General features: G+C 48.9%; 1 protein-coding gene across 2 annotated transcripts in view; it reads right to left on the minus strand.

Moving 5' to 3' along the window:
• Positions 1-15637, minus strand: part of NUP188 (nucleoporin 188) — a 761473-nt gene that overhangs the window by 342799 nt on the left and 403037 nt on the right. For both annotated transcript variants that reach the window (XM_078646272.1, XM_078646271.1), the window contains exon 23: positions 6718-6846. In XM_078646272.1, coding sequence (XP_078502398.1) covers positions 6718-6846 — 129 coding nt within the window. The remainder of the gene's footprint in view (positions 1-6717; positions 6847-15637) is intronic.

The raw sequence follows: 15637 nt of genomic DNA on the forward strand, positions 1-15637 counted from the left end.
GGTAAATGGTATGTAGGTATTAATTCGGTAATTTTTACAGAATCTGTAAAAATCGGTAAATACTGATTCGGTATTTACCAAATCGGTATTCCCCATTCATTCCTATGGGCCTTCAGGCCCATAGGAATGAATGGGGAATACCGATTCGGTAAATACCGAATCGGTAAGGGGGAAGACCTACAAGGGTGGCAGGGTGTCACATTAACACCCTGTTGCACCCCTGAATAATGCTTTTTAAAAGTGCTTTTTTAACGGTTTTGGTTATTTACCACCAACTTGTGGTAAATAACGAATCCTTACAGGTGAAAAGCACTCACTTGAGTGCTTCCTACATTTCAGATTCGGTAATTTACCGAATTCTTAAATACAGATTCGGTAAATTACTGAATCTGAAATATAGCCACCTACATCTCAAATGTCTAATACCGGTCGGTAACGGCCGAAATTCAGTCATTTCTGCCGTTACCAACCGGTATTAGGGTTCCTACATCTGGCCCTAAGTGTAGTAAAGCCATAAAGAGTATATGGTGCTGGGAGTTAGTCATTACGAACTCTATGGCTCCATAATGGCTTCACTAAAACCTGGGAAGTTTGGTAGCAAACTTCTCAACACATTAAACCCACAGTGATGCCAGTGTGGGATTTAATGTACAATGCACATAGAGGGCATCTTAAAGATGCACCCTGAAAAACGACCGGCCCTGGTGTGATTTCTGAATGGCTGCCCGCCATTTGCCACCGCCAGACAGCTTTCTGGACTGCTGGGTTGAAAGCCTCCGCTCGCTGGGTCTAGAAACAAAGCCCGTCCTGGGCAGAGGTGTCATGCCTCCTCCCCCAGGATGGGTTGGGTCCATGAGAGGAGAAGCTTCAAAGGTCTGCCACCTTTGTAAGCTGTCTCTGACTTTTGCTGCCCCCAGCAACTGGCTCCCACTGGTTCTGAGCCCCACTTTGGATAGGAGAATCTGCGTGAAAACAAAGTTAGCAGGAGAGGTGTGTCCACCTTTGCCAGCCCCACCGCTCAGGTGGGGTTCGGGGAGGAGAGGTGAAGCACACATCTCGGTCCCCTCCATCTTGGAGATGAGGGGACCCAACCAACTAGGAAGAGGCTCATGTCCCCCTCCCACTGGAAGGTGCCATAATAGGGGGTGTACCCACCCCAAGGAAAGGACCCATTGGTCCCGACCTGCACACCCCTGTAACACCCTAGATTTAGTATTTAGGGGCGAGCCTTAACTTTGCATCCTCAGATTTGAGGAAGAAAGAAGGACCGAAGAGCTGTGCTGACTCAGGACGAATAGGACACCTACTGCTTCGGACCCCCATCCTACCAGCCTGTACTGCCTTCAACATGGCTAATGAGAGAATCCCCGGGAATCTAGCAGCCAGCAAACCCAGAGCCCAGAGGACTTGCCCTGCACTCATCCAACAGACTGTCTCCTGTGTGCAACAGATTTGCTCAAGCCAAGACTCACCCACATAAGTGGATCCAGGCGTCTCCTCGATTCTGCCCCACTTTGCACCCACAGACCAAGTTCAAGTGGCCCAACACCACGAGGAGGCCTCCTCAGAGATCCTGCCCTGGCATCGGGTGATTCCCAAACTCCCTTAAGCTTCACGAGGATGCCTGCAACCTCAACCGTCCATCACCACCCCCTTTTGTACCGCTTTTGGCCGCCATAAGTGTGGCAGGGTATGCTCAGACGTGAGTCCCTTGCTCACTTTGCCACTGGATTCAAGCAAGCCGGGCTGAAGACGGCTGGAATGCCAGAAACCGGTCATCGGAAGCTTGTTTCCGGTCCAGGGAAGACATGGCTTGGCAGTTCGGGCTGGACTGTTCCCATGAGGCACAGGGTCAGACTGATTTGCATATAGCCATGTCTGAACTGGGGTGGCAGAGTGGGCTAAAGAACGGTGATGGATTAAACCCAGATCTTTTGACTGGGTGTGAGTGTTTGATTGATTCAGATGCTCCGTCCATCACCACCCCCTTTTGTACCGGGTCCCCCGACTGACCAAAGCTGCTAAGAAGAACGCAATGCCAATAGACCCCTGCACCCGATGCCCCAGGGCCTTGGGTGGCCCAACCGACTGTGTCCAGGCATCCCCCAAGATCCAAACTCAACCTATCCTGCACGTGGTCGCCTCTAGGAAGCTTACCTGCCTGAGCCTGTAGCCTCTTTATTGAACCGAAGATCTCCATTGACATCCACAGTGTCCCAGACACAGCCATGGAACTCTGTACCCGGCCGCCCGTGTTGTTGGTGGTGCAGCTCCTGTGCTGAGTGTTGGCCCCTGCAGTGCTGATCTTAACTCCAAGAGCTTTGATTCAACAGCTGAGTGGCCTCCTCGTAAGCAGTCCCTGACCGAGGCCCCTTTAGCGCCATTGGCTAACATTAGGCCCCTGCATTCTGAACCCGGCCGCCCTAGTGCTGTTGGTACTGCGATTTGAGTGCCAAACTAGACCTTCTGATACCTTGGTCCTAACCCCCAAATCTCACACTCATAAGTAGAGTACTTACCAGTGAAACCTATAACCATTTTTTAGGCCCAGCTGGTGTAAGCAGTGCGAAGCGCTGTATCCAGCGAAACATCTTTTGTCCTCCACTTCCTGGGAATGTGAGACAGGGGATGGGCACGCGCAGGCGATTCCCCCATGTGAGGGCGCACCTTCACCCACACGCCGTGCACATCCCCTGTCCTACATTGGTAACAAGTGGATAACAGACACACAGACACACACATGCGCGCGCGCGCACACACACACACACACCCTACCCCACTCACCGGGCTCAGGCGCACACACACACACCCCCCCACCCCACTCACCGGGTCTGTCGGACTCCTCTCGTCCCGCGGTGGTGGCGGCTGCATGGGCTTGGTAGGCGGCGGGGGCAGGCACCGGCAATGTGCCTCGAGCCCCCTCCGCTTCTCTCCCCAGACTCCTCGCGGCAGCGGTCCGGGCCCAGCAGCAGGTGGGGCTCTCCCTTAGCACGGGAGCACGGCTGGGTCACACACTGGCTCCTTCCTCGTCACAGGAGCGCGGGGTAGGCTCCCGTCCGCTTCCTGTCTGTGCTGGTGGTCCCGCCCTCAAGCAGCCAGTCCCGGGCAGTCCCGCCTGACTTCCTGTGTCTCCTTCCTTTGTTTTTATTCGAGTTGTTTTTTGTTTTGTTCTTTTGCGGTTTTATACAGCGCGAACGCGATCCGAATGTATTGGAGCACTTTACACGAGCACCAGGTACGTTTCACAAGTTCTTACAATGCTGTAAATATGTATTCTATGCCTAGTGTTTTTTTTTGTCAGTACCACCTCTTATTTTATTACTTCTTGAACTATCCCGTATGTATCTGTAACGTGTAAGTTTGTAAATCCCCTCATGTAACATACTTGGTTTTAGTGTAAAGCGCTCTGACATCTTTGGGTAAAGTTTGCGCTATATAAAGTTAAATAAATACCACACGTGTTTTTTTTTTAGTTAGACACTGGGAGATAAGTGATTTGCTCACAATCACAGGATGTTGAGCCCACGCCGATATGACAGTTTTTATCACCGCAGATTTTCATTACTGAAGTCTGCAGTTTTCTATCACCTAACAATGTTTCCCTATCTTTGCAGCAATCGCCGTTTAGTCAGTGAAGTATTTGTTCTCACACTGCTGCGCCATGTTTGTCCATAACGTGACTAAGAAGAAGATTAATTGCGTAAATGAAGGCCGGCTCTCAGCCGCTCTTGAAACACCCTTCAGGGCGCGCGCCATTGCTCCACTTGTCATGGGTTCCGCCTTTGCGTGGAAGGCGCTGAACGTATCTTCAAGTGCTCTTATTCAGGTGTCTTGTTGACAGACCAGTGTTTGCCGGGCTCGGGTAGAGTAGTTCCTAAGCAAGCGTCACGTGTGCGAGGAGCGAGACGTAGTGCATATGAAACATCTGAATTGTGCATACACACCTGCATAGTCTGTTTATGTGCATTAGCTTACTTTTGTTTAGAATGATTGAAAACAGCCACATAATTGCAGTCACAGTCAACAGCATGATCGAAAAATACCGTGGCTTTGAACATCCCATAGGAATGAACAGGCCCAACTTGCATTGGCAAAGCCAACAGGCTTGTTCTTGTTGCCTTTCGTGGCTAACACAATCCAAGGGCGAGGTGACAGATTGTGTCCATATACTGGAGGTTATCTGCCACCCTGATTATTCACTATGTTTTCGCCAGCCCAACCTACACACCGTTCACATGGGGGGAAACACTGCGTGAAGGAGGGTGGGAAACCAGACTAGCAGATTACATCAAAGGTTTCAGTGAAGCTTGCTAAAATATAGCTTTTTGAAGACTGTCCACCGCTGGCACTGGCCGCCAGAGAAACTATGCAGGGCAAAACTTTGTAATGATTTCAGACATTGGAGAGGCGCGGAACACAACAGTAATATGGTGCACATCTGTGGGACGGCACGAAACTTGACGAATACTGGCTTTAGGTATGGGGCTCTTTGAAAGCTGCCCTTCATACGCCCCCTGCCTGCATGGCGCTGCTGCATGACGTTTCATTTTTACCTGCACTAACAAGATATGTAAGATGATTGGCAATTGCATTGGGCATTGCTAGATTGTACTTTTCCATTATTGTATCACTGAGCACTAGCTGTCCCTTTTGTCACATATCACAACATATTTCCCTTTATGTGTTGACAGCCTTAAAAAGAATGTTGGGGTATCTATAAATGAATTAATTTATAAAAAATTAACGCAATACCCCATATGGTCTTCATGTGTGTTCCTTTGATTCAAAGTAAACGTTTTGTTGAATAAACAATTGATTTTTCGGCTGCTGAAGTAATATGTGAACAGGAGGCCAGCACACTGACCCTTAGAGTCTCTTGGCTTTAGTTGGGTTCTGGAGACTGCTTCTCTTCAAGCAGGACCCGACAGGCACAGTTCCCCGCCTTTGTTAGCAACCAGGTTCAGCAGGTGCAGTCCACTCTGGTGCATCCTCTCTTTTCTGGTTCCGTTGTGCAGCAAGGCAGTCTTTCTTTGGTCGTTCCTCCAGTCCAGTTGAGATTGGAGTTCGGAGTGCCAGGGTTGCACTACTAATGCTCAGAAAATACCCTCAGGGCAGGTTGTGGTTGGTAAGCAATGCGCTACCAGGTTACCTCCCACCTGAAGACCACTTCGCATAAAGTGTGGCTTCAGAGCATCCTAGTAAGCACCATTCTGCCCATTACCAAAATGGGAGGAGCCCTCTTCCGGCATGCGAAGCTCCCTAGCTCAACCCAACGGTATGGTTACCAGGGGAGCGACACGCCCCTGGAATACTGGTTTGGCAGCTTGATACCCCTCTCCTGTCCCCAGTGGCAGCCTGACTTCCTGATCAATGGAGCTGCCCCTCTCCCAAGTGTTACACATTTGCCGTTCAAAGGTAGCTTCTCCTTTAAAGCGCGCCTTTTGGGCTAACACCCGTGTTGCTTCCTGCAAGAGGGAGGGGACCCCCTCATTCCAGAGCACGCCCCTATTGTATGCTCCATCACAGCTGCAGTATTAGATTCCACACTAATAGTGGAGCCGCACGGCTCTAACTAAGAACTTACCTCACGGGATCAGATGGCTGATGCTCTTGTTGCAACTGTATTTGTTGCCATTTAGAGAAATTACCGGTATTGGGACAAAATATTGAGAAAAATAGAAAATCTGCAAAATGTCTTGTTTACAAGTTCAAGATTTTAATCCTGTGCTATTTGTGTGTCTGGAGTTGCAAAAGGCTATGCGCATTTTCCTACGACCTTCATACCTCAAATTTAACATTCTTTCGCCCATGAGGCCAGCTCATTTATATCTGTCCCTCCATCAAATTAAATGCTTTCTAATACATTTTTGCCTATCTATTTGAAAAAATGGTACTTATGTTGTAATATTGTGACTTTTCCTCATCCTGGTGTATATGCGTTGCAATATTTTCCCTTTTTAGGAATGTTCTGTTTCACCCCGTTCCTTGTATATTGCACTTTGCGGTCTTACACAACAGTTTTATTCTCCTCTGCATTCTATACTGTATGTATGATGATATATTTTAATGAGGTAGCTTCATACAAAGGAAAACTATTTATTGAAGGAAATGCATTTTTTGTCTCATCTGTAGTGTATATGTATGCGGACCTCCGTAGGAGTTCCATATCAAAATAAACTTAACTTGTGTATTCACACTATCTAGAAATGGCAGCAGCCTTCTCAGATGCACGGGGACTGGTCACTCCAGCCTGCAGGACACTCTGAACATTCCCCCGGCATCATCACAGATCAGAGGGACGATAAAAACCTCTTAATCGCTCAAACGCAGAAAAAAGAAAAAGGTTCTGAACATCGACATTACACCTAATTAAATCTCAAGCAACAACCATGACATCAAAATTTGAACAAAATGAAAAATATGGATACTGCCATACAAGAAAAGACGAAATAGGGTAAAAAAGGTCAATTTTGAGGGTAAAAAAAATAAGCTACACTGACACAGCTGGGCCAAGAATTATGGGAGTTTTCAATACACTCCGGACTAAAACAAACACTCCCATCTAATGATGTCCGATGCAAAAAAAACAAGAATAGAGTGCAATACTTGTGAAATGTTGGATATCCAGCTTTTGAGGTTCCAAATGATGCTCAGGTGCTCAACTCTAGAAAAGATAACCTCCTGGAGACGGCGTCTCCCTTGAAAAGAAAGACTCACCTGCTGGGCTGCGCAGCCATGACAGCATCTATGGTGTCCACTCCGATGCCCATGATGTTCACCACAGCCTGTCCCGCTTCGGTGTTGGCCAGGCTGAAGATACACAAAGACTGCAGGCTGGGGGACTTGCTGCAAAAGGAAGCCACCAAGGGCCAGTCAGTCATACAGCATCAACAAAGAGTGCAGAGCTATGGGGCTCACTTAAGCTGACTTATATTTATCTCAAACATGGGAGCATTTCAACCAACCTGTATGAAACAAGAAAAGGTCAATAATCCAACATCTGCTTGGGTCTATAACACAGGCTAGGAGGCAGTTATGATGAAGGGCAAGTGATACTAATACATACATACCTAATGCACATTAAATAGAGCCAGACAAACTAGCACCTGAGCTTGGTATGATGGACTTAATCTGATGCAACAAGTAGGCAGGCAAATGGAAAAATCAGGGAGTCTGGTGCGGAAGGGACTGGTCAGGAGCTAAACCACGGCCACCAACAGCGACGGTCTAACAGCCAGAGCAGTCTACTCGACCTTCAGCTTCGCATTCAAGGGATACAGGAATAAGTCATAAAATGAAGAAGTTACTTTCCTTCGGTAACACTTTTTCTGGTGGATACAGTATTTACCTTTGGATTCTTCACCTTTTGAATATCCCAATGCACCAGCATTTACGGAAACTTTTCATTACAGCTCTCCCACATCGATGAGGACTCCGCGTGACCGTCATCGGAGCCATAAGAAGTCCTCGTCTGAGTGCTGACATCAGTTTCCACCCATTTTTTCCATACCTTTGAGTCGGACAGGTGAAACCAACAGTACCCCATGCAAAAGCATCTGGTAATTCTCAAATATATATATATATATATCTTGCCGAAATGCATCATGCTGGGTGGTCTGAATAAACGGCTCTCTGAAGGTTTCCCAGAGTGGCCTCTTTCCTTTCCAACCAAAGGGGTGTTTTGTGGTGATTCAATTGGTGCACCAGCCAGAGGTGCACAAGAGGCCCCGCTCTACCAAGTGGCAGGAGAGATACTGGCACCAGCTTTGCAGCTTTTTCTTTTCCCTCGAGGTATCGGAACAACTCCTGCCCGCCCCAAGTTTTGTTTCAGCTACGGACTGCTGCCAGGTGAAGCTTGTGACTGCACGAGAAGTCACAATCACTGTATTGACGACTTACAGCCCGGCTGGGACTCATACTAGAGGCTGGAGCGCTAAGGGGACCCAAGAGAGCCTGAGGACATCATTTTACCGGGACACTCCATACTCATTACTACGTCTTTTCCCTGTTAATAGTGATTCCCTCTCCACGTTTCACCCGCTGGGAAGCGGTGCTTTCTGGGAAGTGTAGTTCACTTTGGACTGCTTTGGGTGAACGAACATGTGATCTGGGGAGGGAACTCACCGTCCAATGATGACAAGGCAGGACACTTCAAAAGGCGTGGGTGGAGGTTTAACCAGTTTGTAGCAGCATCTGAGGAAGGCTATCTTGCCGAAATGCATCATTCTGTGTGGTCTGAATAAACGGCTCTCTGAAGGTTTCCCCGAGTGGCCTCTTTCCTTTCCAACCGGAGGGGTGTTTTGTGGTGATATATATATATATATTCCTGTTTCGCCGTTCACCAATACTTCCTTTCACTAGGAGCAAACGGAGACGAACCCAGTCTTCGTGCAAGAATTTTACGTTTATTCGTCCATCACCACAACCACCATGACGCGTTTCGGCCTTGATCACATGACACGCTCTAAGAGTTACACACTCTCTTTTAAAGTGCCAAGTGCCTCACCAGGGCTCGAAAAATCATAAAAAATGCACTAGACCTACAGGTCTAGTAACCTACAAAATCTCCTCGACCTAAATAAAATGCACTTGACCTCTGACTGAAAGCTGAGCAAATGTGACAAGTTAACAAGATTTAAAAGCATTTTTATTGCTCATTTACTTTGTGAGCAATAAAGATGCCTTTAAATCTTGCTATCTTGTCACATTCCCTCTGCTTTCAAAGGCAGAGGTCAAGTGTCAGTTTGTATTCCTACTCGCCAGAAAGGGCGTGTAGGACCTAAAAATAGCTCGTCCTGAACTAATCTGACTCGCAAATGCGTGCGGTCGAGTAAATTTGTCGAACCCTGCTCACTCGTGCAAAACATGAATAGATAAACATAGAAGAAATACTTCACGTGTGTTTTGTAGAAACTGTGCACACACACATGATCAAGTTACTTACCTTCAGTAACGCTTTTTCTGGTGGATACAATATCTGCCTGTGGATTCCTCACCTTTTGAATACCCCTTGCGCCAGCATACTGCGGGAAATTTCTTTTCTAGCTCTCCCAACGCCGGCAAGGACGTCATAACAGACAGGCTCCGCTCGCGTGACGTCATCGGAGCCAGAAGAAGATCTCGTCGGCGTGCTGACGTCAGTTCCACCCATTTTTTCCGTGCCACCGAGGCAAACTGGCGGACTGACATTTTCAATATGTACAAAACATATCAAATATATATATGAACAAACAGACGAACCCAGTCTTCGTGCAAGAATTTTACGTTTATTCGTCCATCACCACAACCGCCATGACGCGCTTCGGCCTTGATCACATGACACGCTCTAAGAGTTACACACTCTCTTTTAAAGTGCCACGTGCCTCACCAGGGCTCGAAAAATCATAAAAAATGCACTAGACCTGCAGGTCTAGTAACCTACAAATTCTCCTCGACCTAAATGAAATGCACTTGACCTCTGACTCTGAAAGCTGAGCAAATGTGACAAGTTAACAAGATTTAAAAAAAATGTTATTGCTCATTTACGTTGTGAGCAGTAAAGATGCTTTTAAATCTTGCTATCTTGTCACATTTCCTCTGCTTTCAGAAGCAGAGGTCAAGTGTCAGTTTGTATACTTACTCGCCAGAAAGGGCGAGTAGGACCTAAAAATAGCTCGCCCTGAACTAGTCTGACTCACAAATGCACGCGGTCGAGTAAATTTTTCGAGCCTTGCTCACTCGTGCAAAACATGAATAGATAAACATAGATGAAATACTTCACGTGTCTTTTGTAGAAACTTTGCACACACACATGAACAAGTCACTTACCTTCGGTAACGCTTTTTCTGATGGATACAATATCTGCCTGTGGATTCCTCCCCTTTTGAATACCCCTTGCGCCAGCATACTGCGGGAAATTTCTTTCCTAGCTCTCCCCACGCCGACAAGGACGTCATAATAGACAGGCTCCGCTCGGTGCACCGCGTGACGTCATCGGAGCCAGAAAAGGACCTCGTCGGGGTGCGGACGTCAGTTCCACCCCTTTTTTCTGTGTCACCGAGGCAAACGGGCAAACTGACATTTTCGATATGTACAAAACATATCAAATATATATACACATATGTAAAATCACAATTGCGTAAATAATAAAGATACAGAGAAATAGCAAGCAAAAAGCATTTCTCATTATTAAAATATAAACATGATTAAAATAAAAAAATAATTTGGTAGAAGCAGGTAGACAACGGGGAGGCGGGTGGGAGCGTGAGGAATCCACAGGCAGATATTGTATCCACCAGAAAAAGCGTTGCCGAAGGTAAGTAATTTGTTCTTCTGATGGTTACTTCTGTCTGTGGATTCCTCACCTTTTGAATAGATTCCCGATAGCCGTTCCTCTCCCGGGGGAGGGTGTCCACCTGACTGGACCAAAAAATCTTGTAAAACAGAACGAGCAAAATGGCCCTACCTCCTAACCTCAGAGTCCAAGCAGTAATGCTTTGTAAAGGTGTGGAGGGAGGCCCAAGTTGCCGCTTTACAGATATCAATAACAGGAACACCTCTAGCCAAAGCAGAAGAAGTAGACTTCGCTCTGGTGGAATGAGCTCTGATACCTTCTGGAGGGTCCTTCTTGTCCAGGGCGTAGCAAATCTTGAAGCACAAGATAATCCACCTGGAAAGCGTGGAGTGGTGTGGCTCACTGGTTAGAGGCGGCAGACCCGGGAGTAGAAGTCGGCCCGGGACCAGGGTTCAATTCCCGACGCGGCAGGGTCGTGGACCAGGGTCAGCGGACTCGACAATTCTCGCCTCGGTGCCTACTCTAACCTGGGGTCCCACTCGGCAACTCTGGGCATTAGCTTGCCTAATCTCCACAACGGCCCCATCAACGCCGGGGATGCCTGGCTCCACCTTGGGGATTCCCAGTAGGGACAATCCCACAGGGAAAGCCAGGACGGGTTCCCCAGCGGTATACAGCGCCAGGACGCCCCTTTGCTGGGGCAGCTGTGCGCTTTACAAGTATACGACATTTAACGACATTTAACATTATGCACTGCCTTGCCTTTCATCTTCCCCACATAGCCCACGAAGAGCTGATCGTCCAGCCTCAGGTCACTAGTCCGATCCAAATAAAAGTTGATAGCTCTTTCAGAGTCCAAACGATGCAGCCTCTCCTCCTCCTTTGAAGGGTGAGGGGGAGGATAGGAAGTGGGTAAAGTAATAGATTGTCCCATGTGAAAAGGGGTAACCACCTTGGGAAGGAAAGCAGCCCTGGTCCTTAGAACTAACTTATTGTAGGAGAGTAGGGTCTGCAATCCTATGATCACCCAGATTTTTGCTTTTTGCTTCACTGGTTTACGACTTTCCCTGGCTGTGGGCCTGCTAATCAGACCCACAGCCTAGCTGTTCTCTCTATTCCAAATTGTACCCAGGTACTGAATTGGCACTGGGCCCTCTCCAAGTCCCTGTACCCAGGGCTGAGGTGTACCCAGAAGTCTCCCAGGGGCTGCAGCATGTATTATGCCACCCCTGGACTGACTAACCAAACAGACACAACTGGCTGCTTGACAGCTGGGGGCAAGGTGGTGTACTCACCCTTTGCTTTAGATATAGTATCCCTATATCTAAACCTAAATGGACACACAGATCTCCTATCAGTCACTCCTATGGCAGGCCTTAACAATCCTGAAGGCAGAGTGCTTGGAATCGTGTGAGATAGTGCTCTGGCATGAGCTGAGCCTGTCTGCGGCTTTCGGGATCCATCCCTTAGCCGTTTCCATGATATCGCATACCATATACTCTTAAGTGCATTATAATCCTCACGGTTATATGCCAACTCTGGTATCGCTTTATCAAAACATGTCGAGTAAGGTGTCATACAAATTGGAATACTAACCCCTCGCCAATTCTGGCGACGGGGTTAGCATTCCACCCTTCTAGAGGGACACGACATGTATGTAACCTGTAACCCCGGTTAAAGTCAGACATAGCCTTAGCTCCACAAAATGGATGCTGCCACCGAGACACAAGTCTGCCCTCCTGCTGCTGGGAGTCCTCCCAGAGCAGGAGGCAAGGACAAAGGGTTTCCTGTCAGGGGCGGTGCCAGCACCGTCCCAGACAGGATTTTGTGTATCCTAGGTAGGCAGGGCTTTAGAGGAAGGTGACTGCAAGTGGCACCCCGGTGCTCACTGTGCATAGGCCGGCTGAAACCAGTTCCAGGGGCACTCCAGCCCCTGGCCTGGGGAAAGCCCGCCAAAGGAGAGGGGTGTAACCACCCCCCTCCTGGTCCCACCCATAGGGCAGGACTTAGTCGCGTGCCAGCCCCCTTTTTCAGGATAAAGGTAGGAACTGGCCCCCTTCCAAATCAGATCATCTTTGAATCCTGAAACTACTTTCCACGAAAGGAACTCAAGACTTCTTCCCAAGATTCTCCCTTGTGACTAAGGAGTAGTCACCCTGCAGCAGCAGGCACCAACCAAGCCTCGCGGTTTGTTGCCAGTCTCTCCTTCGGATAAAGACTGCTCCAGCACGACGAGAACCGGCTTCCCTGGCACCTCTGACCTCAACCTACATCATCAGCCCAGCTGTGATCCGTGGGTGCGACGAGACCTCAAGGAACCGGCCATCTTCAGAACTGCACGACGCTTGTCCAGCACGACCACCGAGTGACCCTCGACTGAGTGCTTTGGGGTAAGAGAAGCCCCGACCCTGAGCAGCTCCAGCACCGAAGTTCAGCCCCCCTGCATCCACGAGATCTGCGTGGGGCCCTTCTGCTCTTTGCTGCCAACCGCGTTGTCCAGGTCGCTTGCCCGTTGGCTAGTGGCCCTCTCACGACGCTCCACGACGACAAACACTGCTGGTCTGGTTGCTCCAGACTAGCCCTTGCTCCCCTCCAAAAGAGGAGCACCCTGGACCCTCCTGGTCCACTCAAGACGCCATTTTAGGTCCACCGCGTGGGCCTTGCATTTGCCAAGACTTGTTGCCCAATCCTGGGTCCAGCGACGTCGACAGCAAGAACCTTCGTGGGACAGCTCGCACCTCCATCCTGGTCGCCGACAACGCCTCCTGGTCCGAGAGACTGCAGAGCCCAGCAGTGCCCACTCACCTGGTCGAGGTGACTTCGTCCGGTGCCACCCTGGTGCCCATCTAATCACTGGCTAGTGATTCAGAACTTGGTCCCCTCTGCTTTCAGGTCTTTCTTCTTCCCTGATCCAGGCTTGGATCACCACGAACTTCTTCACTGGTCGCCTGCCAGCAACTTCTTTCTTCAGGCTCCTGGATCTTCAACGAGGGTTTCCGACGCAACTTCAACCCTATGCAGCCGCAGCCCCTGGGCTAGGTAACCTGAGTACTCCGGTGCTCCAGCATAGTCCAACACCCTAAGTGTTCGGATCCACTCTTGTTTTCGACCCACCTAGTCGGGTTCGCCCGAGAACAGTAACTTTGCAACTGCTAGCCTCCATAGACTTTTTCCCGCCTTACGCGTGAGAGTTCCCACTCTGCACACGACGTCCACAGGCCTCCTGTATCTAATCCCAGTGTTTAGAATTGTAGGCCTAGCGATTCCTGAGTCTAGAAAAGTATTACTTACCTGCTAGCAAGTTCGCATTCCACTTACTGTGTATATGGTTTTTCGTGCCCCTAGGGCATTTGTGTAAATTGTGCGACTTAAAGTATTTTCTTAAGAGTTTTGTTATGTGCTTAGCTCCCTGACTCATAAAGAGTTCAGGGTAGTCTTGTTATAAATAAATATCTGTTTATTTTCATAACAACTTGTGTGGTGTCCTTTCACTTGGTGTTCAAGGGGTAATGTGATGGTAAAACAGCTGGCTTAACACGCCCTCTAGAGTCTTAGCCTTAGACTGCTCGTATCCATGCTACTAGGATAGCTGGTCTATAAGGTTGACTTACAACCAATCATCAATAAGGGTTGTTTGGACTGATACATAGTGATCACTAGAATAGTGAGCACTGCATATCAGGCCAACTTCTCACAGCAGGGTCCTCAGGAGCAACCCTGTACCTCCTGGCTACACTCTTAGAAACAGCAGGAGCCGACAATGGTTTCTTCCATACCTCCAAAATGGGCTCTGTCAAGGCATCATTAAATGGAAGTAGAGGTTCCACTGCTGAATTTGGAGAATGTAAGACCTCAGTTAGAATATTGGATTTAAATTCCACAGTCGGCAAAGTTAATTTAAGGAGATCAGCAGCCTTCCTCATAATTAAATGATAAGGTGGAACATCCTTAGAAGGCGTACTAGAGCCTGAGGGCAACTCCCACTCTGGAGAGAAATCTAGGCTTCCTGTGTCAGCCAACTCCTCAAAACAATCCTCATCCAATTCACCTTCTTCCACATCAGGAAGTGAATCCAAGAATCTCCGTTCTTCCAAAAGGCGTTGAGCCTCCCTTCTGGATCTCTCCTTCACACATTTCGCAACCGGATCCACCATCGGCTCCGACGGATTCGGTATCGACGTCGGTATCGAACTCGATGGCTCAGAGGGATGTACTCGAGGACGATTTGGAGCAGGCGGCGTCGGAATCAGCGTCGATGGCCTCGGTGGAGTCGGAAACTGCCAAGGCGGCGTCGGAGCCGGCATATAAGGCATAAACGGAGCCGAAGGATAGGAGTGAGGAACTCCTAAATTGAAAGCCAGAGGACCCATGGGACCCGAAGGTGCACCAGAGGGGTACCATGTCCTTGAAAAGACGCCATACATAGCGTTAAGAAACGCTGATGGGTCCTGGCCTGGTGTAGGAAAGGGCGGCTGAAAACCTTCAGGTTGACCTCGGGGAGTGTCCGGATTCGGCTCTTCAACAGGCGCGGAATCCACATCCTCCTGAACCTCTTCCTCTTCTCGGGCCGGGGACGGCGCAGGAGACGGATTCGGAGCCGGAGTCCGCACTCGCGACTCCGAAGGCGAGGCCTCACCTTCAGGCTCAGGTTCAGAGACATCAAGAGTAACCACCTTAGAACGTACCTTCTTCGGTGACTTCGACCTCGACCCCGACTCCTTACCGGAACGATGTCGGGACTCATGTCTCCTCTTCTTATGCTTCTTCTTCGATTTCGAAGCATGATCCGAATTCGACTTCGAGGAAGAACCTTCACGAGATCTAGACCTCGTCCTCGCCCTTCGAGAACGAGATCTCGACGATTTCTCCTTTCCAGCCTTCAGTCTTGCCATCAGGAGTGAATATGCTACTTACCAGTATGCATCTGTTCTTGGCATGTAGGGCTGCTGACATTCATATCCATAGCATAGATCGCCGCCTAGTGTTGGGTCCGGATGATTGCACCTTTTTGTCCTGGAAGAGTCTTCGAAGTATCACGAGATAGGTGGCTCCTCCCCTGGACTACAGTGCGCATGGGCATCGACTCCATCCTTAGATTGTTTTTAGCCATTGTGGCAAAGATGGAGTGCAATAGTGTAAACGATGACCATGTGTAAGAGTATGTGTAAGAATAAGAAGTCTGCAACCGCTACGGGCGCCGGGGAGGAGGGCGGGCGATATGAATGTCAGCAACCCTACATGCCAAGAACAGATGCATACTGGTAAGTAGCATATTCAGTTCGAGGCATGTGGGCTGCTGAATTCATATCTATAGCATAGAATACATAGCAGTCCCCCCACTAACGGCGGCTGCCCGTGCCAGTT

This window comes from Lissotriton helveticus, chromosome 5_1 (genome assembly GCF_964261635.1).
Source record: "Lissotriton helveticus chromosome 5_1, aLisHel1.1, whole genome shotgun sequence".
Taxonomy (NCBI): domain Eukaryota; kingdom Metazoa; phylum Chordata; class Amphibia; order Caudata; family Salamandridae; genus Lissotriton; species Lissotriton helveticus.